The sequence below is a fragment of the Ochotona curzoniae genome, unplaced genomic scaffold (genome assembly GCF_017591425.1).
Source record: "Ochotona curzoniae isolate NIBS_2020 unplaced genomic scaffold, NIBS_Ocur_1.0 contig_883, whole genome shotgun sequence".
Taxonomy (NCBI): domain Eukaryota; kingdom Metazoa; phylum Chordata; class Mammalia; order Lagomorpha; family Ochotonidae; genus Ochotona; species Ochotona curzoniae.
In genome coordinates, this window is record NW_024466599.1 from 69858795 (window position 1) to 69883261 (window position 24467).

General features: G+C 41.4%; 1 protein-coding gene across 4 annotated transcripts in view; it reads right to left on the reverse strand.

Annotated features, from left to right (window-relative positions):
* Positions 1 to 24467, reverse strand: part of TSGA10 (testis specific 10) — a 106635-nt gene that overhangs the window by 63167 nt on the left and 19001 nt on the right. For 2 of the 4 annotated variants that reach the window (XM_040993776.1, XM_040993775.1), the window contains exons 3-8: positions 20459 to 20674; positions 8789 to 8854; positions 7628 to 7795; positions 7076 to 7234; positions 1603 to 1773; positions 1437 to 1514 (exon numbers count right to left, since the gene is read on the reverse strand). In XM_040993776.1, coding sequence (XP_040849710.1) covers positions 1437 to 1514; positions 1603 to 1773; positions 7076 to 7234; positions 7628 to 7678 — 459 coding nt within the window. In that variant the 5' untranslated portion in view covers positions 7679 to 7795; positions 8789 to 8854; positions 20459 to 20674. Of the gene's footprint in view, positions 1 to 1436; positions 1515 to 1602; positions 1774 to 7075; positions 7235 to 7627; positions 7796 to 8788; positions 8855 to 20458; positions 20675 to 21109; positions 21246 to 24467 lie in introns of all 4 variants that reach the window. The other 2 variants (XM_040993777.1, XM_040993778.1) reach the window with 2 other exon arrangements.

The following is a 24467-nucleotide window of genomic DNA, read 5'->3' on the forward strand; positions in this document are numbered from 1 at the left end:
ACGTATAAAATGGAAGTGTGAAAATAAAAAATAATTTCTAGTATTTTCCTCTCATTATAAAATTCTGCAGATGAATTTATAAATACATCATTAAATTTGGTTTAAATAGTTAAATTCTCTTAATTCTAGTTAGCTGTAACTTTTCAAATATGTGTTCATAACATCTAAAATATTTGATTAATAAAAAGGTTAAATTTCATATTTGAATTCAGTTAAAGTGCTACATTTTTATTCCATCCTGATTTTCTCTACCTATTTCTAGTCCTTACTACTACTTTTCTATCTTGTCAGACTATTTTATATGAAACAAGGAGATGCAAAAGTTACTAAACTCTCTAAAAATGCAGCTGTTAAGACTTTTCAGAAAAGAATATAATTTGCACCGAATGCATTCAAAGACAAGCCCACGCACATTTTTCAGAAAGAAACAAGTGAAGAAAGGACAATTCGTATCACATTCCCTACTGCCCGTACTTCAGGACTACCTTAGGAAAATAAAGGGCCTGTGTCTCCCAAACACTTTTTTTTTTCTTAACATAAAAAAAATAGGAAAGGGGGAAATATGGGAAATCCTTAAGCCTACAGAACTGCATCATGAAAAAACTTTTTAAAAATCTACAGTAAACAGGGCCCGGCGCGGTGGCGCAAGTGGTTAAGTCCTCGCCTTGCACGCCCGGGATCCCATATGGGCGCCGGTTCTAATCCCGGCAGCCCCGCTTCCCTTCCAGCTCCCTGCCTGTGGCCTGGGAAAGCAGTCGAGGACGGCCCAAAGCTTTGGGACCCTGCACCCGCGTGGGAGACCCGGAAGAGGCTCCTGGCTTTGGATCGGCATAGTATCGGCCCGTTGCGGCTCACTTGGGGAGTGAATCATCGGACGGAAGATCTTCCTCTCTGTCTCTCCTCTCTGTATATCCGCCTTTCCAATAAAAAATAATAAAAATAAATCTTTAAAAAAAAAAAAAAATCTACAGTAAACAAATACCAGGAACAGAAAGAGCTGACTATACAACTTAAAGTCTATAAAACTGCTGTGGTTTAGTATGTCACAATTCTCTGAAAATAAAAGTGATCTAGATATTCTTGTCTTGATACAGTAAGAAATGGAAGAGGGAAATACATAAAAATTCTAATAAAAAATCAAAGTTGCTTTGTGAAGAAGATATTCTACAAGGATTGTTCAAAAAAGTTCATAAAAATTAAGGTAGGAGGCATTTATCAGTATGTAAAAAACTGAAATAGTTTCTTCATAGTCTTCAAAAATATCTAAAAATCCAAGATAATCAAATAATTGGTAAAAACCACAGAGCTCAATAATTTTTCTTGATACAAGATAAACATACATGTGATATCACGTTTTCAATTAAACAATTATGTGCTAAGAAATAGAAATATTGTAACTTGGAAAAAATAGATTATGGCCAAAGCAGCTTTTTTACATTATGAACCGTGCACTCCAGCTCCTCTATCCTTTGTTCCAGGTGAGCCTTCTCATTGAATGCTGTCTCTTGGGCGATCTGTTACAAAACAAACCAAGACAAGAACCTTTCAATGGCAGCGCATCTGTGTTTCACATACATTCATATACATAAAAGTCTTTCCAACCTTTAGCCTTTCCCTCAGACTGTCTCGCTCTGTGGTCATTCTTCGTAAATCTGTGAAGGCTACATCCCTCTCCGTCTCTACTCGCCGGAGAATAGCATGTGCTGTTGTGGATTTAGGAGACTTGCAGCTTTTCATCATTTCTCGTCGAAGTCGGGCAATTTCTTCCTGTGCCTAATATTTATGTACATAAACAGAATTTGATGTAACATAGCTATTTTAAGTTTAGTCTGTTAAAATGCAAGCTTGCATAAATACATATGCAGCAGGGTAATGGTATAATTTTTGCTTTAAAATGTATATAAATAAAATAAAAATATTTAAATAAAATACATTTTATAATATCTTGGCCAAAAATTTGAAATAAATTTAATTTGAAATCACATACCAGAAATGTTTACTAAGAAATTTATTTACTACATTAATACATTTTGAAATCTAAACTTGAATACAATACAACTGAGTGAGAATATTGATATAATTAACATTATCACAGTGTTTCAAAACTTTATGTCTATAAAGACAGAAATGTCATCTGCCAGTCCTGGCTATTGTTACTTCATTAGGAAGGCCCACTAACCCTCAGAGGTGATTAACTCACTCCCTACACATGTGTTCCATCATTCCCAGGTTTGAAATCTGCAGATTTCATATATTACCTTTCTGCTTAAGTCTCCGTATCTTCCTCCATCTCAGCCTTTTCTTTCTGTATTTTTTCCAAGGCAAAGAGACAGGGAACCAGCACTGTGACTCAGGTAAAGCTGCCACCTGCAGGGCCAGCATCCTAAATGGGTGCCAGTTTGGGTCCTAGCTACTCTACTTTCTTTTCTATTTTTTTTTTATCTTTTCCCCACCCCCCAAGATATAGATTTTTTTAAAGAATTATTTATTTTTATTTGAAAGGCAGATTTTATAGAGAGAGAAAAGTCTTGCACCTGCTGATTCACTCTCCAAATGGCCACAATGTCCAGAGCTGAGTCAGGAGCTCCTTTCAGGTCTCCCGCAGGAGTTCAGGGTCCCAAAGACTTGAGCCATCCTCAGCTGTTTTTCCAGGCCTAAACTGAAAGTTGGATGAGCACTGGAACAGTCGGGACACGAACTGGGGCCCATATGGCATGCTGGCTCCACAGGCCAGAGGATTAACCTGCTGTGCCCCATGTCAGTCCCCATGTTAGTTTTGTAGATAAGGGATTCCTCCCTCTCCCTTTCCTTCTTTTCTCCCTATTTTCCTCTCCCACCATCTCCCCCATATTATCACAGTAGCACAGACCCTTAGTAACCATCACAAGTTTAACTTTCTATTTAAGTATATCTCGGCATGGCAGGCACAGGCAAAGGTAAAGTCTAGTATCATACTGTAAAGGTATATTTAAATGCTTCATTGGGAGTCCTACTTTTATTCTGGACTAGAGATGTGTAATGCAATGTATTTTACTTCCTAGTATGCAAGCTTACATTAGACAGTCTGCCCATGAGAATATATGCATGTACTACATTATCTATATTATCTGTATAGAAGGCTGCCGAATGTAGAAGAGAACATATAATATTGGTTCTTTTGGGACTGCCTTGTTTCACTAAGCATAATGGTCTCCATTTGGGACCATCTTATTGCAATGGCAGGATTTCATTCATTTCATGGCTTTGTAGTATCACATAGGGTAGATGTACTACAGATTCTTAATTCATTCATGTGCTGACGAATGTCTTTGCTATTATGCACTGTGCTGCTATAAACACAAGGCCGTGGAACCCAGTGCAGTAGCCTAGTGGCTAAATTTCTCACCTTAGATTCACCAGGATCCCATTTGGGTGCCAGTTCACATTCCAGATGCTCCACTTCCCATCCAGCTCCCTACTTGTGGCCTCAGAAGGCAGTAGAGGATGGCCCAAAGCCTTGTGACCCTGCACCATGTGGGAGACCCAGAGGAAACTACTGGCTCCTGGCTTCAGATCAGCTCAGCTCCGGCCATTGCAGCCACTTGGGGAGTGGATCAACAGACGGAGGTTCTTTTTCTCTCTGTCTCTCCTTCTCTTTGTAAATCTTCCTAATTAATTTAAATAAATAAATAAATACAGGATTGCATATCAGTTTCTAGTCTGCAGATTTCATCTTTTGGATATATTCATTCATAGGAGTGAGATAGTTGGGTTGTATGATAGGTCAATTCTCAGTTGTCTGAGAACTCTCCATACTGACTTCCACAGCAGCTGCACTAGCACACACACCCACCAACAGTGGATCAAAGTACTCTTTTTCCTGGCCAGCAGCCGTCAGTTGATTCATGAATGTGGCCCCTTCACACTGGAGTCAAGTGGAGCCACAGTGTGGTTGTTATTGGCATTTCCCTAATAGTTAGGGAGCCTGAGAATTTTTGCATGAGTCTGTCAGCCATTTGAATTTGTCCTTTTGAAAAACATCTGCTCGGGCCCGGCGCGGTGGTGCAAGTGGTTAAGGTCCTCGCCTTGCATGCCCAGGATCCCATATGGGCGCCGGTTCTATCCCAGCAGCCCCGCTTCCCTTCCAGCTCCCTGCCTGTGGTCTGGGAAAGCAGTCCAGGACAGCCCAAAGCTTTGGGACCCTGCACCCGTGTAGGAGACCTGGAAGAGGCTCCTGGCTTCGGATTGGCACAGCATCGGCCCGTTGCGCTCACTTGGGGCGTGAATCATCAGACGGAAGATCTTCCTCTCTGTCTCTCCTCTCTGTATATCCGCCTTTCCAATAAAAAAATAATAAAAATAAATCTTTAAAAAAAGAAAAACATCTGTTCATGTCCTTCGCCCATTGTTTAAAAGGATGGTTGTTTTGTTGTTGTTAAGTTTCTGGAGCTCTTTATATATTTTGGATATTAGACCCCTATTTGTTGTGTAGTATGCAAAGATTTTCTTCCATTCTGTTGTTTTCATCTTTGCTTTGCTGATGGTTTCCTTGGCTGTACAGAGATTCTGAGCTGATGGAGACCTATCTGTTTATTGTGGCTTTTTAAAAAAAAGATTTATTTGTTTTTATTGCAAAGTCAGATACTGATAGAGAGGAAGAGAGACAGAGAGGAAGATCTTCTGTCCAATGACTCACTCCCTAAGTGACCACAACAGCCAGAGCTGCGCCAATCCAAAGCCAGAAGCCAGAAGCCAGGAGCTCTTCTGGATCTCCCATTTTTTCCCAAGCCACAAGCAGGGAGCTGGATGGAAAGTGGAGCAGCCAGGACACAAACTGGCTCCCATATGGATCCCAGCGTGTGCAAGGCAAGCATTTAGCCATTGAGTCATTGCGTCAGACCCAATAAATAAATTTTAAAAAAAAATTTCAGACTAATGCTCAGTCCCATGAACTTTTCAATCCCTGCTTCCCTATTCTACAATAACACCTACCTTCTTAAACCCAACTATTTATTCAGATTTCCCTGACCTTATTCTTTGCTTCCTTGCCCCTTTGAGAACAACAGAATCCTCATTCACTCTCAGGACACAAAACCCACATCTTACGGCAAAAATGTCCATAGCCATGATAATTAAAAATACTCACTTCTTCTAATGCTTTAATCTTATAAATATAGTAGCAAAAAATAAATACAATATACTTCACCTCTCTAAGTAAGCTGTTAATGCACAGAAAGGGTATGCATTTCATTTTTTTTCTATCCCTAGGATAGAAATATAGTAGCTATAATTTTTAAAAATTTTTTGAAATAAATTATTTTAGTTATTTATCTAATTTAGTAATTGTTGGTTAAAGCAGTTAATTGGTGGACAATAGCCATGTCATTTTGTATCATTATTAAAGTACGTATAAACTATAAATTGATTTCACCTCCTAAAATAAGGCAAGTTATGATAGTTTTCAAAGTGATATTAGCATTTTTTAAAAAGATTTGTTTACTTTAAACATATCATCACAGAGACAGGAATATGCAAAAACACAGAGAAAGATCCACTGGTTCACTTTCAAACAGTCACAATAGTTGGGTCTAAAGCCAGCTTTCCCATGTGGACGACAGGAGCATAAGAACTGGAGCCATCTTCTGCTGCTTTCCCCAGCACAGCAGTAGGGAACTGGATTCAAGGTAGAGAAGTTAGGACTTAAAAAGGCAGCTGGACTCAAACACATGCTCCTATGGGATGTCAGTGTCACGGGCAAGAGTTTAACCCACTGTACCACAATGTGGGCCCTGGTGTGTTTGGGGTTTTTTAACACTCAAACCTTTATTATTTCACCTTGTACTCACCATGCACTATCATTCAATATTGCTTCCATTCCTTATTGTAAAAATGAGACTATTTTAATAAAAGGATTTGATCTTTTGGGAGTTACAGGAATACAATATTGTTTCCATTCATCCGCTATATTGTAAAGATGTTATATGTCATTAAGAATATCTTTAAGGGCCCGGCGCGGTGGCGCAAGTGGCTAAAGGTCCTTGCACGCCCGGGATCCCATATGGGCGCCGGTTCTATCCCAGTAGCCCCGCTTCCCCTCCAGCTCCCTGCCTGTGGCCTGGGAAAGCAGTTGAGGATGGCCCAAAGCTTTGGGACCCTGCACCCGTGTAGGAGACCTGGAAGAGGCTCCTGACTTCGGATCAGCATAGTATTGGCCGTTGCGCTCACTTGGGGAGTGAATCATCGGATGAAAGATCTTCCTCTTTGTCTCTCCTCTCTGTATAGCTGCCTTTCCAATAAAAAAATAATAAAAATAAATCTTTAAAAAAAAAAAAAAGAATATCTTTAAGACAGAAGCAACTCCCAAATGTTAGGTAGATTAATCTGATTGGAATGTTTAAACACTCTAATGGAACTTAAGATTTTGTATCTCTAGAACTATTACTACTTACACAAGTTGTTCATTTACAAGTAAACTTACTTGTGGGTCCAGTGCCATAGTGTAGTAGGTCAAGCCTCCACCTGTGGGTCCACAACCCATATGGGTGCCAGTTTAGGTCCTAGCTGCTCCACTTCCTATCCAGCTCCCTGCTAAAGTGCCTGGGAAAGCGGCAAAAGATATCTGGAACAAACTCTAAGCTCTTGGCTTCAGTTAGGCCCAGCTCCGGCTGTCTCACCTTCTCTCTCTGTAACTCTACCTTTCAAATAAAACTAAATGGATATTTTTTTTTTTTAAGATTTATTTTTATTATTTTTTCATTGGAAAGGCGGATATACAGAGAGGAGAGACGAGAGACAGAGAGGAAGATCTTCCGTCCGATGTTTCACTCCCCAAGTGAGCGCAACGGGCCGATACTATGCCGATCCGAAGCCAGGAGCCTCTTCCGGGTCTCCCACGCGGGTGCAGGTTCCCAAAGCTTTGGGCCGTCCTCGACTGCTTTCCCAGGCCACAGGCAGGGAGCTGGAAGGGAAGCAGGGCTGCCGGGATTAGAACCGGCGCCCATATGGGATCCCGGGCGTGAAAGGCGAGGACCTTTAACCACTTGCGCCACCGCGCCGGGCCCCTAAATGGATATTTTGAATAAATAAATAAGCTTACTTGTTCATAGAGAAGGAAGGTCTTGTCTCTTTCAGATGTAAGAACTTTGACATTACCCTGAATTTCTGCCAAATGACGCTCATATTTTTCCAACATACATTTAAGTTCTTCACGATCCCTTGTTGTTGACTTCAAAAGCTCTACATCACAGTTTGCACCCTAAAATCATTATAAGGCATTTGAGATGTTTCTTTGACATAGGGTACTAATAAAAAGGTGCTCTAGATGGTAGTACACATCTCTACCTACCAAACATGACAACATAACAAAATTAAGTGATAAAGATTAAGATACAAAATTATTTCCCTTTTACACAGCTTCATTCTGAATTGCTCTGCACTCGTCTGATTTACCCTCCCGCCATCACATACATACACTGAGGGACCAAACTAAAGGTGGTCTACCACAGCCATCAGGAAGACCTCTGCCCTCAGACTCTTTTATGTATCAGTTCATATCAAATTGAAATAAATTAATGCCAGATTAGATAAATCAAGGAGTAAGAGCAGTGTTTGAACAACACACTAAAAGGCCTAAGTTTCCAAAACTTACCCGGGAAGATGGTGATGGGCGCCTTGGACTTTTAGACCTACTTCTGATCATCTTTCTCAAATTTTGAGCTTCACTTTTATAGTAATCTCTGTCTGCTTCTAAAGCTTTGACAAAGGAATCAAGTCTGGAAGGAGATTTATTTTGTGCTTTTTCAGTCTCTAAAATTATCTTCCCAAAGAGGAAAAAAATTAGGTTATTATTTCAACCTATAGTATTCTTTTCTAAAACAAAAACTTTAAAAAGAGGATCCTTAAAAATACTACTTTTTGTATTTTAAAAATAGAAAATTTTAAAAGTTCCTCATCAATAGCTTTACAAAAGCATTTACTTAGATGCTTTTCCCTTTTCAGCATGCTGGCGGTGCTGTATTTTTAATTAACTGAAAGCATTTCTGAATTCATTCAACAGTTTTGAAGAAAAAAATGATAAAGGTCAGAAGTGAATGAATCTGCCAATCCATCACAGGTTCTTGTGATGGAGTTATTTGTGTTAGGAAACTTTGTGTGCTACTCATAAAGCATCTATTAAAATGTCTAAGTTTTTTCCATAATTTTTCAATGAGTGAATACATGAAAGGAATGTTGGGTATTCCACACTTATTTGCATTTCCAAGTGCATTCCCATGAATATTTAATATATCTAGAAACATTTCTTGAACAGCACCGTTTAATCAATCTGGGAGAAATTTACAGATTCTTTCAGAAAGTGCTTTAAGTATTTTATGTGATAAAACTGAAACGTTTGAAAAGTTTCATTTCAATTGCTGAATAAATAAAGTATATTACTTGGAATTAAGTTACAAAAATTAATAGCTTCAAAACTACTAAAGGGCAATAAAAGTTAATGAGTAGGCAAATACATTATATTTTGAGATTTAACTTTTTCAGTCATTATTTTAAATCAAGAATCAGTCAAAGGCATTAATAAAATCAAAGCTGTTCTTCCCTTTAGAAAAGGAAGCAGTGATTAAACAGAGCATGGAAAGCATCAGTGTGACAGACAGGGATAATCCCGCACCCCTACTGGTGAGTAGTGAGTTTACAAAATCAAACTTTGTGATCATTCACCAAAGCTGAGACTCAAAACCCATAAACAGTTTTTGTAGCTTACTAGCCATATTAAAACGATTCTTCAACACTTATTTTTGGAAAATGTACTTACAGATCTAAGTTTTTTTACAGTATCTTCCAATACTATTATGTTATTTTGCTGGCAACTGAGTTCAATCTAAAAACCAAGCAAAGCAGTATATGTTACTCATATTAAAGATGCTTAAACTGATTTAACTGGAAAGACAGCATATATTTTTAAAAAACCATTTAAAAATATGAAGGTAGTGAATGTTTTGAAGAAGCAAATAACCTTCCCATTTTGTTTACCTGTTTTTAGTAATAAAAGAGCCTACAATGAAACAGTGTTCCTTTAAATTGCCCGATATTTTGCATGAAAAACTGATTATATTTTACCAAAAATCGCCCATAAACAGGAACAATATATTATAAATTCCTTTAAATTGCCCGATATTTTGCATGAAAAACTGATTATATTTTACCAATATATTAGCACTAATTTTTTATTCAATTTAATACATTAAATAGATGTATTAATTTAATTTTAATTTAATTTAATATTATAATTCCAAAGATAATAATGGAAGAAGTAATAAATCAGTGACTGAAATAAAACTTATCCCAAATCATCCCATTCAGAATATACTGCTTTCTCCTCTGAATTCCTAAATAGTTTTTTTCAATCCAACCTAGAAAACATGCTTTAAATCAGTTTTGGGATATTGAACATCCCATCTGAAAGTGTATCTACTTATAGTTCTATATTTAGCATATGACTACACTGTAAATTCCTAAACATATTAACTTAATTCAAAGCATTTGGCTCTCTACTAAAAATTAGCATATTAATAATATATTTCAAACTCATCAATAAATACACTCATTATTTTAAAATAAAATACGTCCTGAGATTGCCTGCTAGTTTAGATCTGAATTTCCAGGTATTACTGTTCCCCATTTATTTTTTTAGACCAAGGTTCTTTTCTAAGATTTCTCTGATAATGGCATTTAAATTCATGAAGTATTAAGGGGCTAATTCTGAACAGATAATATTCAATGTTTTAACTATGTAAACTCTAAAAAAGTCATGGGTCTATTCTGAATAACACATAAATATCCCCATATTAAAATAAGAATAAAGATTCACACTATAAGTGGGTCTCAGGACGGGGAGTCTCATGCCTAGATCCCATACACCAGCCACCACGTGCATGGGGTGAGCTGATCCCGGGCCTGCCTGGGCTCCGGGGGCTGCTCCCTTAGGGGTTGGGGATTGGGGAGGGGCGTGACCTTGGGCCTGGGGGTTTAAACTTCCAGCAGCCTCTTGGCTACTGGTGGGTCTCAGGACAGGGCGTCTCAGGACAGGGCGTCTCACGCCTGGATCCCAGACGACAGCCACCATGTGCACGAGGTGAACTGTCCCAGGGCCTGTCCGGGCTCCAGGGGCTGCTCCCTTCAGGATGAGTGGTGAGTACACCAAGGTGGGGAGTCTCCGTGACTGGGAAGGTCTGGGGCTCACGCACCCTCATTGGGCAGTGAATGGGATTGGGGAGGGACGTGACCTTGGGCCTGGGGGCTTAAACTTCCAGCAGCCTCCTGGCTGCTAGTGGGTCTCAGGATGGGAAGTCTCATGCCTGGATCCCAGACACCAGCCACCATGTGCACGTGGTGAGCTGTCCCTGGGTGACTAGGGCGCCATTTGGTGCCAGGCTCTGCCTGCTGGCCCCCTGGCCAGGGAGCTCTAGGGTTTTGGTTCTTTGAATCACTGCTTAGGTACCTCCAGGTTGAAGCCACTGTGTTTCTAGGACATGAATCAATCCTAAAGATTCCCAATGACAATAACTCTTCCTTTGAAAAACTTGTAATCACTGAACAATGCTGACCACCAAACACCAGTCCATGCAAAAGCTATGGCTCAGGGCTTGTCAGGCAGAATCATATCCTGTTACCTGACATGATGATAGATCAGGAGAAGGGTCACATTATGTAGGGTCATTAGATTAACTAGCACTTGAGAACCATATCCGGGGTAGATTCTGTGGGAGATGTGTGGGCCAAACTCTGTGGAAATTCTAGCCTCACTGGTTAGCTCAAGAGTTGGGGTAGCAATGGACTCAGCTAGGTGTGACCAAGAAGCCTGCCATCAATCACAGGCAAAGGAACCCCCAATAGTCTGGACTGGTCAAGGCAGCAGCACCCGAATGTGCATCCTGATTAGGGTGTGGGGTGGGCCAGGCTGTAACATTCACCAGCTCATACAAGGCCAAAGGGAGTGCCAGACTTCACCAGAACCTGGCCTAGAACCCAATGGCATGTATGAGAACTGGGTCTGGGAGTGGATTAAGTGGAGGAACTTAGGAAACTCCCCTGGCAAGTCATAGTTCCTGCTGGTGAACATGCGGTCCAGACCTGGGGGTTGGACAAGCTGGGAAAAGTAGCTCCAACAGCTAGCTAATGTGTCACTAGGTAATGGAACAGGGTAGACCGGGCACGGCTGAGCAAACCTTAGCCCACAAGCAAAACTAGAAACCAGGACGGAGCACAGGTCATGCTGAGCTAGGCTCTTGCACCTACTGGTCTGCGTGAGCCAGGAACGCTAAGCCACAGTGTCTAAGGCAGAGGTCAGAACAGGTGAGGGGCTGTGCCAAGCTGAATCAGAGCAACCACTGGCATGCATGTGATCTATGGCTGGGAACAGGCCCGGTTGGGGAGCTAAGGGGACAACAATAACTGGGTTGAGGCTCCCACCAAGGGGCATGTGGCCTGGAATGGGGGCTGCATTCTGAACGGGAAACTGTTGTAGTCTCCCTTGGCATAAATGTGGACTGGGATTGGATGCACCAAGCTGGACCAGACCCCAACACCATCTGGTGTCCTGGAGGACCAGAGTAGATATGGGATGGACTAGGCTAGGTCTCAACCCCTACTGAGCCATGTGTGAGCCATATGTAAGTATGGACAAACCATGGCTGGGCTGAAACATCCAATAGCAAGGACCAGTTTGGGTTGAAGGCAAGTCAAGAAAAGCCACTGTTCCTGCTAGGACAGGAGGTGAACTGAGTTGGGCTGGCTCATGGACCCCCTGGTATGAGCAAAATCTGGCACTGGGAGAGGTTCTGATGGAGCAGCCTGGGCAACTCCTCTGGCAGTACACAGACCCGGCAGGTAAGCGCAAGAAACATGATAGGAAACAGCCCAGAACAGGCCATGGAAAGTTATCCACTGGCATACAACTGGCAGGGGCTGGGGGAAGACCAGGCTGAATCAATTCACTTCATCCACTGACAAATCCGAGCACCAGAATAGTATTGGTTGAGCCAGGTTCATTCGCAACAAAAACCAGTGCACAATATGGAATGCCAAGGTGAGGGTGCTTGTACTGGATGTGACAGAGCCGGCAGGAGAAAAAGGGGGGATTCCCTTGCTGGATAGCTACTCCCACTGGAAAGCGCGAGCTTGAGTGGGGGCAGACCAGACTAAGCCAGGCTACAACACCTGTGCGCCTCATGTGGACTAGATCAGGGAAAAGCCAGGCTGGGCTGATTATTCCTACTGGTGCAAACAAAATTAAGAGTGGGTGAAGGTTGTTTGGGCTTAGCCACAGCATCAGCTAGCAGAAGCTGGCACTGGAGTCTAATTCTGTCAAGTCAAACCACAGAACAACCAGGAGAGTGCATAATCCGGGAGTGGGAGAGGCCTGGGAGGGAAATAGTGGGCTCCTCCCTCTTGGGTTACCACTCCCACGGGAGGGCACAAAAACTAGGACAGGGGCTGGGGTGGCTAGACAGACACCCAGCAGCATCTGTGTGGGCTGCATAGTGGAGCTGGTTAGATGGAACTAAGCTTTAATACCCATTGACATGTTTGAGAGCCGAATGGGGTGTGGGACTGGACTACTGCTACACATACTGACAAACCAGGGTAGGGGGCGGGCCTGGTGGGGGTTATTGTGGGTCGCTCCATCTAGGCTGCAGCTGCCACTGGTTGATTCGAGGGCTGAGTATGTGCTGGGCAGAACCAGGCTGGACTACAACACCCATTGGTTCCAGTGGAAGTCGGGAGTGAAAACAGAACCAACCCAGCGATTGCAATCACCAGCTGATCAGGGCGATGGACTGTGCCTGGCCCTGTACTTGCTGGTACATACAAGAATCTGGTCTGAGAACACCTCAGACAAAGTTTCTTTGGGGATCTCCCCAATCGAAATGCTAGACTCAGAACCCTAACCAAGAAAAGAGAGAAGACAGAATAGGTCAATCAATCATCTCAGCTATATGTTGGCAGCGAAATACTGGGCAAACGGAGACTCAATGATGGACTATGTCAATCAATGGACTTTTCAAAGATCTCATCGTGTTTGGAGTGGCAAGACTGGCAACGATTCATAACTGGCGAACCATTAAAACCACTTGAGCAAGAACCTCGGAGCATGCCCTACTTCTGGGACCTGGGGTGGTTGGGAAACTGGGTGGGCCTTCTCCCTTAATATCCCCCTTTAAACATGAAGGAAACAATATGGAAATAATAGTCTTACCCACTTTCCTATAGCCCTTGAACCTTTTTACCCTAATTAACTATGTAAAGATTGTCATAAGATATAATAAAAAAAGATTCACACTATAAAACAAATATCTAGTATGACATAGTCTCAAAAAAAAAGTGCATATATACAACCTAGATACAGACAAAACAGCAAATAAACAGAAGCTAGATTATGCCTAGGTATCAAGGTGTGATTGTGATAGATGTTATTTTCTTTGTTACAGTTTTCTATATGGCCTGGAATTTCTATAACAAATGTATTGTTCTTATAATAATAAGCATAATGCTAATTTTACTCTGAAAAACAAAGTCAAAACTGGCCCAAGTTTCCATCTGTGTGACAACTGTTTCATGAACACACAGTGGTCACACATCTTTTTGTGGTTGGTGATTTCTTTGTCTCAGGACATTGTATCCACCAAAGGACTTGGTCCCCTTTTGTCCCATCTTATTTAAGTTTGTCACATCTTCCCTGCCATCTATAATGCAATCTCTATTCTTATTTGGTTGCTGTCCACCTCTTCAAATTGCTCTAATTCTTGAATACACCCAACATTCCACATTCTATTTGGATATCTATTTCTTACAAGTATTCTTTTCTAAGCCAGGCAGAATTCCCATTTGCAATTTTTGTGTTTTCAGTTTTCCATTCCTAACATCCACCCTTTCAATAGCAAAGAATTTATCCTGACATAGTACTAATTCTCTCTTTAGAAGACAGACATCAATAAATCTTTACAACTGATGAGCTCATTGAAATTCAGCTACTTATGCTTCCCTTAGTCTGGGAATGGGTGCAGTCATCTTTAATTTGAAAAGGAAAATAAGATTTTTTAAGAAAATTCTCTCTAATATGATATTTTTTTACAATTAAGACAAAAGCTAAACTCAACTTGTCATTAAACAGTGAATAAAGGATAAGTATTCTTAGAGAAAGTAAGAATACAAACAAAATAATTACCCACAAAATTTATATCAAATCCAAGCTGCTTTGAAAGATTCTTCAAATTTTTAGTAACGCCATTGAAGAAAGATAAATAATTCACAAGTTAAAAATAAACCCAAGCACACTTCAGGCAATATTGCTGGAGAAAATCTTCTACCTAAAGTAGAAAGCCTCATGCATTTAAAGTTTCCATTATTTGACTTTTTTCTAGTGATTTAGACTTATTCATCCTTTAAGTAGTCTAATAAGTGGGGTTATTGTATGAAAGCACAAATGCTTTACAGTTCATCATGTAGGCTCTTATATTTCAACTTGCTGTAACAAGTAAAAACTTAATTAGCCTGATCATTTATTGCATTAAATATTTTATCATATACCACAAACTTTTTATTTTGATGTATTTTTCTAAGACACAGAATCAGAAAGAACAGCATACATTCATTAGTTTACTTCCCAAATTCCTGTAACAGCCCAGCTAGGACTGAAGTTAGGATCTGAGACCTTTACCCAGGTCTTGCTTTTGGGCAGCAGATCGGCCACTAAGTCTTCATCTTTGCTGCCCAGAGTCCGCATTAGCTGAAGCCAGGAGCCAGAACTAGAAATCAAACACAGGTACTCTGATTATAGCACACAGGCATCCTAAAACGTATCTTAACTGCTAGGTCAAGCACCCGCTCCTGCCACAGAAGTCTTGGTTCATTATGCCACAGAGCCAGTATCCAATATGAGCACCAGTTCAAATCCTTGTTCTACTTCTAATCCAGCTCTCTGCCAATGTGCCTCAGAAAGCAGTGGTTGAAGGCCCAAACACCAGGTAGCAGACCCAGACCAAGCTCCTGGCTCCTGGCTTCAGACTGGCTCACTTTGGTTGTATAACAAATTATAGCCATTTAAGAAGTAAACCAGCAGATGGAAGATCTGTCTCTCCTTTGTAACCCTGCCTTTCAAATAAAAATCATTAAATATGTTAAAGGATGTTTAAGAAGTAACGAATGAGATGGGTATTGTGGAATACACTGCTTGGGTTGGACCACTGCTTGGACTGCCCACATCCCATATTGTCAGTTCAAATCCCAGCACTTCTACTTCCAATCCAGCATCCTGCTAATACTTCCTGAGGGGCAGCAGCAAAACAGAGGAAAATAGTCACAAGTACCAGTTGCTTGGCTGAAAAAGAGCTAATATTTAGAACATATCAGGAAGTCAAAAAAACTCACCAAGGAAAAATAAGCAAGCCAGTTAAGAAATTGGCAAAAGAATTGACTAGTTGGTTCTCAAAAAAAGAAATACAACTGGCCAATAAACACAAAAAAATGCTCAGATCACCAGGCATCAATAAAGTGCAAATAAAACTACAAGGCACTGACACCTCACCCCTTTTAAAATGGTTACTACCAAAAGGAAAGCAATAAATTCTATGGAGGACATAGAGAAAGAGGAACTTACACTCTTAGGAATGTATTATGACAACCACAACAGAAAACAGAACAGATTTTAAAACAATTAGAAATAAGGAACTGGCATGGTGGTGCAGCAAGCTAATGTTGTGCTTGTGGTGCCAGCATCCCATAAGGGATTTTTGTCCTTGCTGCTCCACTTCTGATCCAGCTCCCTGCTAATGCCCTAAGAAAGCAGTGGAGGATGACCCAGGTCTGCAGACCCTTGTGCCCACATAGGAAACCCAGAAAAAGCTCTTAATTCACAAGCTTTGAACTGGCCCATCTCTGGCCATAGCAGTTTTTGGGGAGTGAACTAGCAGCTGGAAGATTTTTCTCTCTGTTTTTCACCCCACTCTCTATGTAATTTTGATTTTTAAGTAAAATAAATCAGTCTTTAAAAATTTCTTTTAAAAAGCCTACAAACAGAAATGCCATATTATTCATCAATCCCACTGCTGGGCATATATCCAAAAGACAAAAAATCGTATCAAAAAGACATCCACAATGTCTACAAAAAGCACTGTTTATAATAATTTGAAACAGACGAATGAATAAAATGCAATATAAATACACAATGAAATACTTTTCAGACATTGAAAAAAGATTGAAATCCTATCATTTACAGCAAAATGGAAGAAATTGGAGGATATCACATTAAGGAAAATATATGGGACACACAAACACCACACACACATTCTGCCTCCTTTATGGGAGCAAAATAAGCAGAAAAACACCCCAAAACTTCGATGTGAACATAGAATGGTGACTAATAAGAGGCTGGTGGTGGCCGTGGTGGAAAATGGGGAGCAATACAGAAGAAATTTCAGTCACAAAAACAAGTCATACTTAGATCAAAGAAATCAAAGGAATCTCAAGTGGTGGTAATATTAGAAAGAATTCAGCATAAACAAGGCTATATTATATGAACAAATAGAAGAAATGAGCTCCAACCTTCTAAATCATAAATTAATGTCAAAGAGCCACAGCATGGGATCACAGGAGGTGCAGGAACTGGGGCTACAGAGTCCATGGTGGAAGCTTAACACAGGAGCCCAGGCCTGACACTCACTGGAAGGAGTGGCACAAAGTGACTACAAATGAAGAACCAGACACCATACTCATCAATTAAATCCATTACATCAAGTAGATTAAATTAAATTGATTAGATAGAATGAATCAAACTGAACAGCTTAAAACCTACCCTAAAGAGAGGAATCTGCTAATCAGAAGTGCAATCATGACTGGCAAATTTTACTATACAGAAATTTTAAATCTTGGTGTAACATGGGTATATAATAAATACTTATATTATATATATTCCCTACACATATGGAATAAACTGTTGTGTGTGAAAACAGAATGGAAATAAATGCATTCATTTGCATGTAAATATCACTTGAGACGTGACAGAGGAATTCTGCACATATTTTATTAAGGTTCATTTTTTTTTATTACATTGTATTATGTGACACAGTTTTTTAGGCACTGGGATTCCCCCTACCCCTCCTAAAGTTAATTTTTGAGCACCAGTGCAAATAAATCTGCAATTGGCATCACCCACATCCTATCTGGGTGCCTTTTTGAGCCTTGCTCCACTCCCTATCCAGCCCCCTGTTAACGCACTTGGGAAAGCAGAGGACTCCTGCACCTACATGGGAGATCTGAATGAAGTTCCTGGCTCTGGATTCAGCCTGGCTGAGCTCTGGCTATTGCAGTCATTTGGAAAGTAAACCAGATTATACGATATTTCTGTTTCTCCCTCTGTCTTTCAAAGAAGTAAGCAAATGAATCTCTTTTTCAAAAATTTTATAATGTTTACATAATTGATCAGGGTGGGAGGGGTCGAGGTTAGGGGAAAGTGGTGAGATCATTGTTTCCACATTGTCTTTATTCTTCTTCTTCCTATACCTGGGAGAAGGGAGGAGATAGGAAAGAAGCCGCATCCAACCTCCCAACCACCTCAGTACCCAGGGATGAGGAACAGCAACCCAACATCATCCCAGGGTCCCTGGTGTGGAACATACTCCGAGGATTCCACTCAACTGGTTTCATTAGTTCAATAGTTCTGAAATGCTGTTTATCTTGCCAATCCAAGGATGAGGAAATTCTTCCAAGGTCCCTTGGCTGACACAGTCCACCTTATGAATCTCCATTCACCCAGATATATGCTGTCAATGTTTGGCTGGGGTAGCTGACCAATTTGTTCTGCCCACCTTCCTCTGTTATGGTACTAGATGTCCTCTACAGGCTCCAAGGGATTACCATATCCTCCATGTGCAACTAGGTGTGCTGTCCACTACTCCATCCAGCCACTGAGGAGACCCAATTCTGACACACGCACTCCATCGTCAGACCACACATCCTGCAATTATCTCCATGGTGAGAGTTCTGAGTCCAGCAGTTCAGGTGAGGTTTCCCCAAAGAAACCTTGTCTGAGTGATCCCACAACTGACAAGGTCCAGCTCTGTCCATTCCCCACATCAGTCTATGTGCACACTAGTAGTTGGCAATGGCTGGGTCAGTTCTGTCTCCAGACCAATCTCTTACATAAAACAATGGATGCTATGGCCCAGTCCAACCCTGCCCACAACACACTCGGCCCTCAAGTACATCAGTGAGAACTGCAGCCTAGTTGGAGCAACCCCATAACTCCCATTAGGCCCACGCTCAGTCCTGGTTCCTGTGATTGCTAGTACAGCAGACTGGTCCAATCTGTTCCACATCCCATTCCACATCCCATTCAGTTGTCATACACGCCAGTGGGTGTTAAAACCTAGCTCAACCCAACCAACCCTACTATCCAGCCCATACTCATGTCAGCAGGTACCACTGCCTATCTAGTCTGTTGCACTTCCACCCCTGATTCTCACACTCACCAGTGGAAGTTGCAGCCCATGAGAGAGGTACCCACTGTTTCCCTACCAGACCCACTCCGAGTCTCAGATCTTGCACTCTTCAGGTGGCTCTGCAGTCAAAATTGACAGGATTTGTTCCTAGTCAGGCCACTTGCCAGCTGATACTGCAGCAAAGCCCGACCAGCCTGCACTTACTTTAGCTCATGCATGCACCAGTGGGAATCATCGGTTAGCACAGCTGACTCTCAATCAACCCAGCTCACATATAGGCCAACAGATATTGTAGCATTATCCAGTCTGGTATGCACCCATCCCAGTTCTCACACTCGCCAGTGTGAGCAGTGGCCCAGCAGAGGAGCCTCCCTGTAGACCCCTACCAGGCCCACAACCCACTCCCTGAGTCTCGTGTGCTAGTGAGGGCTGTAGTGCAGTCGAAAAGCATGGCCTGCCTCACCTCAGCATCTACCAGTGGGTGTTGCAGCCTAACCCAGCCCAGCCAGCCCCCAGTCCCAGCCCTAATGTGAACTGGCTGGTACTGCCGCACAATGCAGCCTGTCCTGCACCCCATCCTGGATCTACGTACTCATGAGTGTTGTATCTGTGAGTTCCATGGCCACGCCTAGCTCTGCCCGTCACCACCCCCAGCTCTTAAGCTAATCACAGGAGTGAGACCACATATCCCCCAAAGCACCTGCCCCTGGACCTGTTCTCTTGCGTGATGATTAGTGTCACGGCCCAGTCTAATGTGACCTGTTCCCTGTTCTGACACTCACTGGCAGGTACTGTGATCTACCCCTGAGAGGCAGGAGCCTGCCCTAGCTTTAGTGTGCACCAGTGAGTAGTGGTCAGCTGTGGTCCATGCTTACTAACTCAGCTCAGTTCTTCCATATTGGCTGGTGCATTGGTCTGACCCATTGAGATCCTCTGGCTTCTCCCCTCTAAACCTCCTGGTCTCTGCCTCCTCGCTTACCTGTAAGTACAGCAGCCTTGTCTATGGAAGACCCTCAGAAGTCATTCCTCACCTGCAACACACCCCCAGAGCGGTCCTCCCTCACCCTCATCACCCTGCCCCTCTCCCTGATCAATCCACAGTCCCTGCACATAGCAGCATACAGGTTCCTCAGCCCAACCTTCTGGTTTGTGCCACGTGTGCTGGCCTGGGACTGTATCCCTCCACACACCCAATATCCAGACCTATTCAAAGAGCCCCAAGCTTAGTCACCAGCACACCAGGCAGCATGCTAACCTGAGTTTCTCCACTTCCCACCCTGATGCTGCCCAGAACCAAGCATCTGGGGAAATCTCCGGGTTCACACTGCCTGCCTGGATGTGAGCCCCCAAGTCTCTGCACACCCTGACGGCACTATCCCCTGGCTCCGTGCAAGCCCCAACACCCATGCCCCCATGAGCCAACCACCCTCCAGCCAATACCAGCACTCTTAAAAAATATTTTCATCTATCTGAAAGGAATTGAACGAGAGAGAGCGAGAGTTAGAGAAAGAGCCCAAGAAAAATATTTTCCAACCACTGGTTCACCTCCCAGATGCCCACAACAGGCAGGGCTGGATAAGGCTGAAGCCAGAAGCCTTAATTCAGGTCTACTATATGGGTGGCAGGGAGTCATATACTTGAGTCATTTGCTTCCTTCCACGATTGGATGAGCAGGAAATCAAACTGGAATCAGATGAGCCAGGGCTCTGACAGGGAATATGTGTCCCCCCAAGTGGTAAACCAATCACTGCGGCAGACTCTCGCTTCAAGTAAGGAAGCTGAGTGGCCATGACCAAAGACTCTGAGCCTTGGGAAATCTTTTGACAAAAATGTTTAAAAGAAAGGAAATATGATAAATACCATAATTCAGTCCTTCGAACATTTAAATAAAATGTCACATCTGAAAAACTTCCAGATTATATAAAAACAACTTTAATAATTACATAACATTTAAAGCAGAATTAAAACAGCAATCATAAATCTAGTACCTTTGCTTCTTCAAGTTCCTTGTCGGCAATATCCACCACAAAATTTTTCTCTTTTTCTAGTTGCTCTGCTAGTTGGTCAATTTTAATCAATTCTTTACAAAGGTGCTCATTGTGGTTGGTTAAGTCGTCTACTTGACTGCTTACCACCTTCTTACTATCCAAGAGTTTCCTAACGTATTCTTCCAAGCCATGATTTTTCTGTTTAAGATCTTCAATCTGTTGTAATAAGAAAGAAAATAATCATATTAAAAGAATCCTTTTGTTCCCTTTTGACGAGAGCAACTAGGTCAATGGGAGCAACTAGGTCACTGGGAGCAACTAGGTCACTGGAGTCAGGAAGACTTGCTTCCCTGACAAGCACAATTAACCCTATGTGCATTCTCAATTTTGTAGCATATCAGCATATTTTTAAATACATTTTAAATTTTGATGTTTTTACCTTTCAATGTAATTTATAATTTTTATAAACATAAGTTACTACTGATTTCTAACCAAACTATTAGAAAAATGACCAAAGATTTTTATCTTAAATTAAGTAATCTTGGTCTTAAATTTTAATAACTAAGAGTTCCTTAAGATTAAATTTCTAATTGTAGTTATCAAAATATGTTAATTCTTAGAAAAGTCCATTTGAACATATCAGTAACTTACTTGACTAAGCTAAATACCAAATCAATCAAGTATTTGCTGACTAATGTGGAGGACCACAGCTTTCCTTCCCAGCCCACTATCAAACCATCAACGGATGAAGAAAGGGGCCTTTTCTATCACGAAGGTATTCAAATGCCTTTAAAGGAAAAAAAACACATTAGACCTACAGAATAATAATTACATCAAGAACTACATTAAATTTTAAAGTTAGCTTTGATAGCTGCTCTCAGAGAATTTGTTTTCTTGAGGAAAAACGAATATAATATATTAAGTATGATAACAGAAATAGCTGAGGGTAAGTGGTAGCACAAATATTTTTCCACAGTATTTTTCATTGTAAAGTTAGCAAAGTTTTAAATACTGTATAGTACCTTGAAGATAGCAAAGAAGAAATAGTCTCAGTCTTGAAGTATTACAAATGCCTAAATCCCTGATCTCAGTTCTAACAATGTTTTTATCCTTTGCAAATAATCATAAACATATCTTCCTCCAAACCACCAAAATCAATGTTTTCTTCAAAAATATAAAATTTATTTATAACTTGGTACTATATCAAGAATATTCTAAGTAAAGATCATAAATTTAACTAAATACACCAAAATGCAATTCATCATGCAAAATAAACATACATAAAGAAGCCCGGTAGAAGTAATTAATTCAGTTTTCTTCAGCATTTTGTATGGCACGCTAACTTACCAATTTAGAGGTAAGGAGAATTATCAAAACTATAAAATGAGGAATTTAAAGATATTTTTAAAAACAAAAAGGGAATCTACAAATGTGCTATTTCATTGGTAGAGTCTTTTACCAAAATTATCTTGAATTGCAGGAATACTTCAACTCACTTCTTTTTTGGCCTCCTCTCATACAGGGTTGAAAAAGCTTCTAAAATTTGAGGTCACTCCTTTTTAATGTCATAGTTTATTATCATACTGGGAATAAGATTTTCTTTTTTATTTTTTAAAGATTTACTTATTTTTTACTGTAAAGGCAGATTTATAGAAAGGAGGAGAAACAGAAAGATCTTCCGTCCACTGTTTCACTCCCCAAGTGGCTGCAATGGCCAGAGCTGAGCTGATCTAAAGCCAAGAGCTTCTGGGTCTCCCACACAGACAAAGGGTCCCAATGCTTTGAGCCGTTCTCTATTGCTTTCCCGGGTCACAAGCTGGGAACCAGATGGGAGTGGAGCAGCCGGGACATGAACTGGCACCCATATGGGACGCATACAAGGGTTTAACCCCTGAGCCATCATGCCAACCAGAGAATAAGATCTTCAAAATGTTATCTGTGACCCCAGTCTGATTAGCCTGTCCAGCCTAACTTCTCACCAATTATATATCTAACCTCCAGTCACATTATGGAAAACAAGTTAAATTCATTTATAAACTTATTTTGGGGAAATTATTTAAATATTGCACATTGTACATCCAGAACTCTCTTTATCAGACTCCTCGTGGAAAAAAATTAATTCAGATGTCAGTTTCAGAAAAATACTTCTTTTGGTTGGTTTGTATTTAAATGTTTATGTATTTTAATCTACTTGAAAAGTGAGAGGAAGATATGTTCCACCTGCTGGTTCATTCCCTAAATATCTACAACAGCCAGGGTTGGACACTCACAGCCAGTAGCCCTGAACTCCATCTGGGTCTTGTACTTGGGTAGCAGGGACCCAAGCACCTGAACTGTGCCCTGCTGACTCCCAGGACACAGACACAGGAAGCTGGACCAGAAGCACAGGGATCTGAGCCAACACGAGATGCAGACATCCCAAAACATAAACTTAACCTACTGCACCATAATCAACTCTCTAAAAATACTTCCTTTACATATCCGTATTTACCCTAATAAATATGAACTGCCTGATATATCCTTTTTGCCTCTGCTTCCAATTCATTAAAAGCTGAATCTGCAGCCCAACACTACTAACTTGTTCAGCAGCTGTGTATAATGATCTGTTATTCTCATCCCATGGTTTCACTAAGTTTCGCTGTTTTCCCCTAGCCTAACAAACGACAGGATGCAGCACGAAAAAAATAAATTATAATTTATCTATGTACATTTTTTTGTTTTTGTTTTCAGTTTCTAACATGTCACATTTCTCAGCAAAGAGAGACACTAATAATGTTTGTTAATTTCCCACTATACCAAGAAAGGTTAAGCACTTCCCCTATTCAACAAGAGGTCTTCAAAGAGTTCATGGACAATGTATATTACGAAAAACTATGCACAGATTTTATTTTTTTATTTTTATTTTTTTAAGATTTATGTATTTTTGGGCCCGGCACGATGGTGCAGTGGTTAAGGTCCTCGCCTTGCACGCCCAGGATCCCATATGGGCGCCAGTTCTATCCTGGCAGCCCTGCTTCCCTTCCAGCTCCCTGCCTGTGGCCTGGGAAGGCAGTGAGGACGGCCCAGAGCTTTGGGATCCTGCACCCGTGTGGGAGACCCGGAAGAGGCTCCTGGCTTCGGATCGGCATAGCATTGGCCGTTGTGCTCACTTGGGGAGTGAATCATCAGACGGAAGATCTTCCTCTCTGTCTCTCCTCTATGTATATCCGCCTTTCCAATAAAAAAGTAATAAAAATAAATCTTAAAAAAAAAGATTTATGTATTTTTATTACAAAGTCAGATGTAGAGAGAGGAGGAGAGACAGAGAGGAAGGTCTTCCGTCCAATGATTCACTCCCCAAGTGAGTGCAACAGCCAGTGCTGTGCTGATCAGGAGCCAGGAGCCAGGAACCTTCTCCAGGTCTCCCACACAGGTGCAGGGTCCCAAGGCCTTGGTCCATCCCCAACTGCCTTCCCAGGCCACAAGCAGGGAGCTGGATGGGAAGTGGAGCTGCCGGGACCAGAACCGGCACCCACATGGGATCCCGGCGCGTTCTAGGCAAGGACTTTAGCTGCCATGCCACTCCACCGGGTCCCAGATTTTAAAACTTTATATACAAAAACAAAATAATCTTTTAATCCCACATTCCATAAACTTTTGAAGCACCCTTGTAATGCTACCATAGCTTGTTACATAGATTAATCTCAGTATATTTTATAAGATGGCACTGAAGTCAATTTTGTTCAGGGGCCAGTGTGGTGTGGTATACTGTAGCTTAAGCCATGACTAGCAACTTCATCATCCATATCAGAAGGCCAGTTCTGGTCCTAGCTATTCTGCTTGACCAAGTTCATTGCTAATGTACTGGAAGAGAAATGTTTAGTCCTCTGCCACCCATGTGGGAGACTAAAATGGAGTTCCTTGCTCTAGCTTTAGCAGGGCACAGATCTAGATTTTGCTACCATCTAGGGAGCGAACCAGGGGATGGAAGATCTCTCTCCCCATCACTCTGTCTTTCAAATGAATGAAT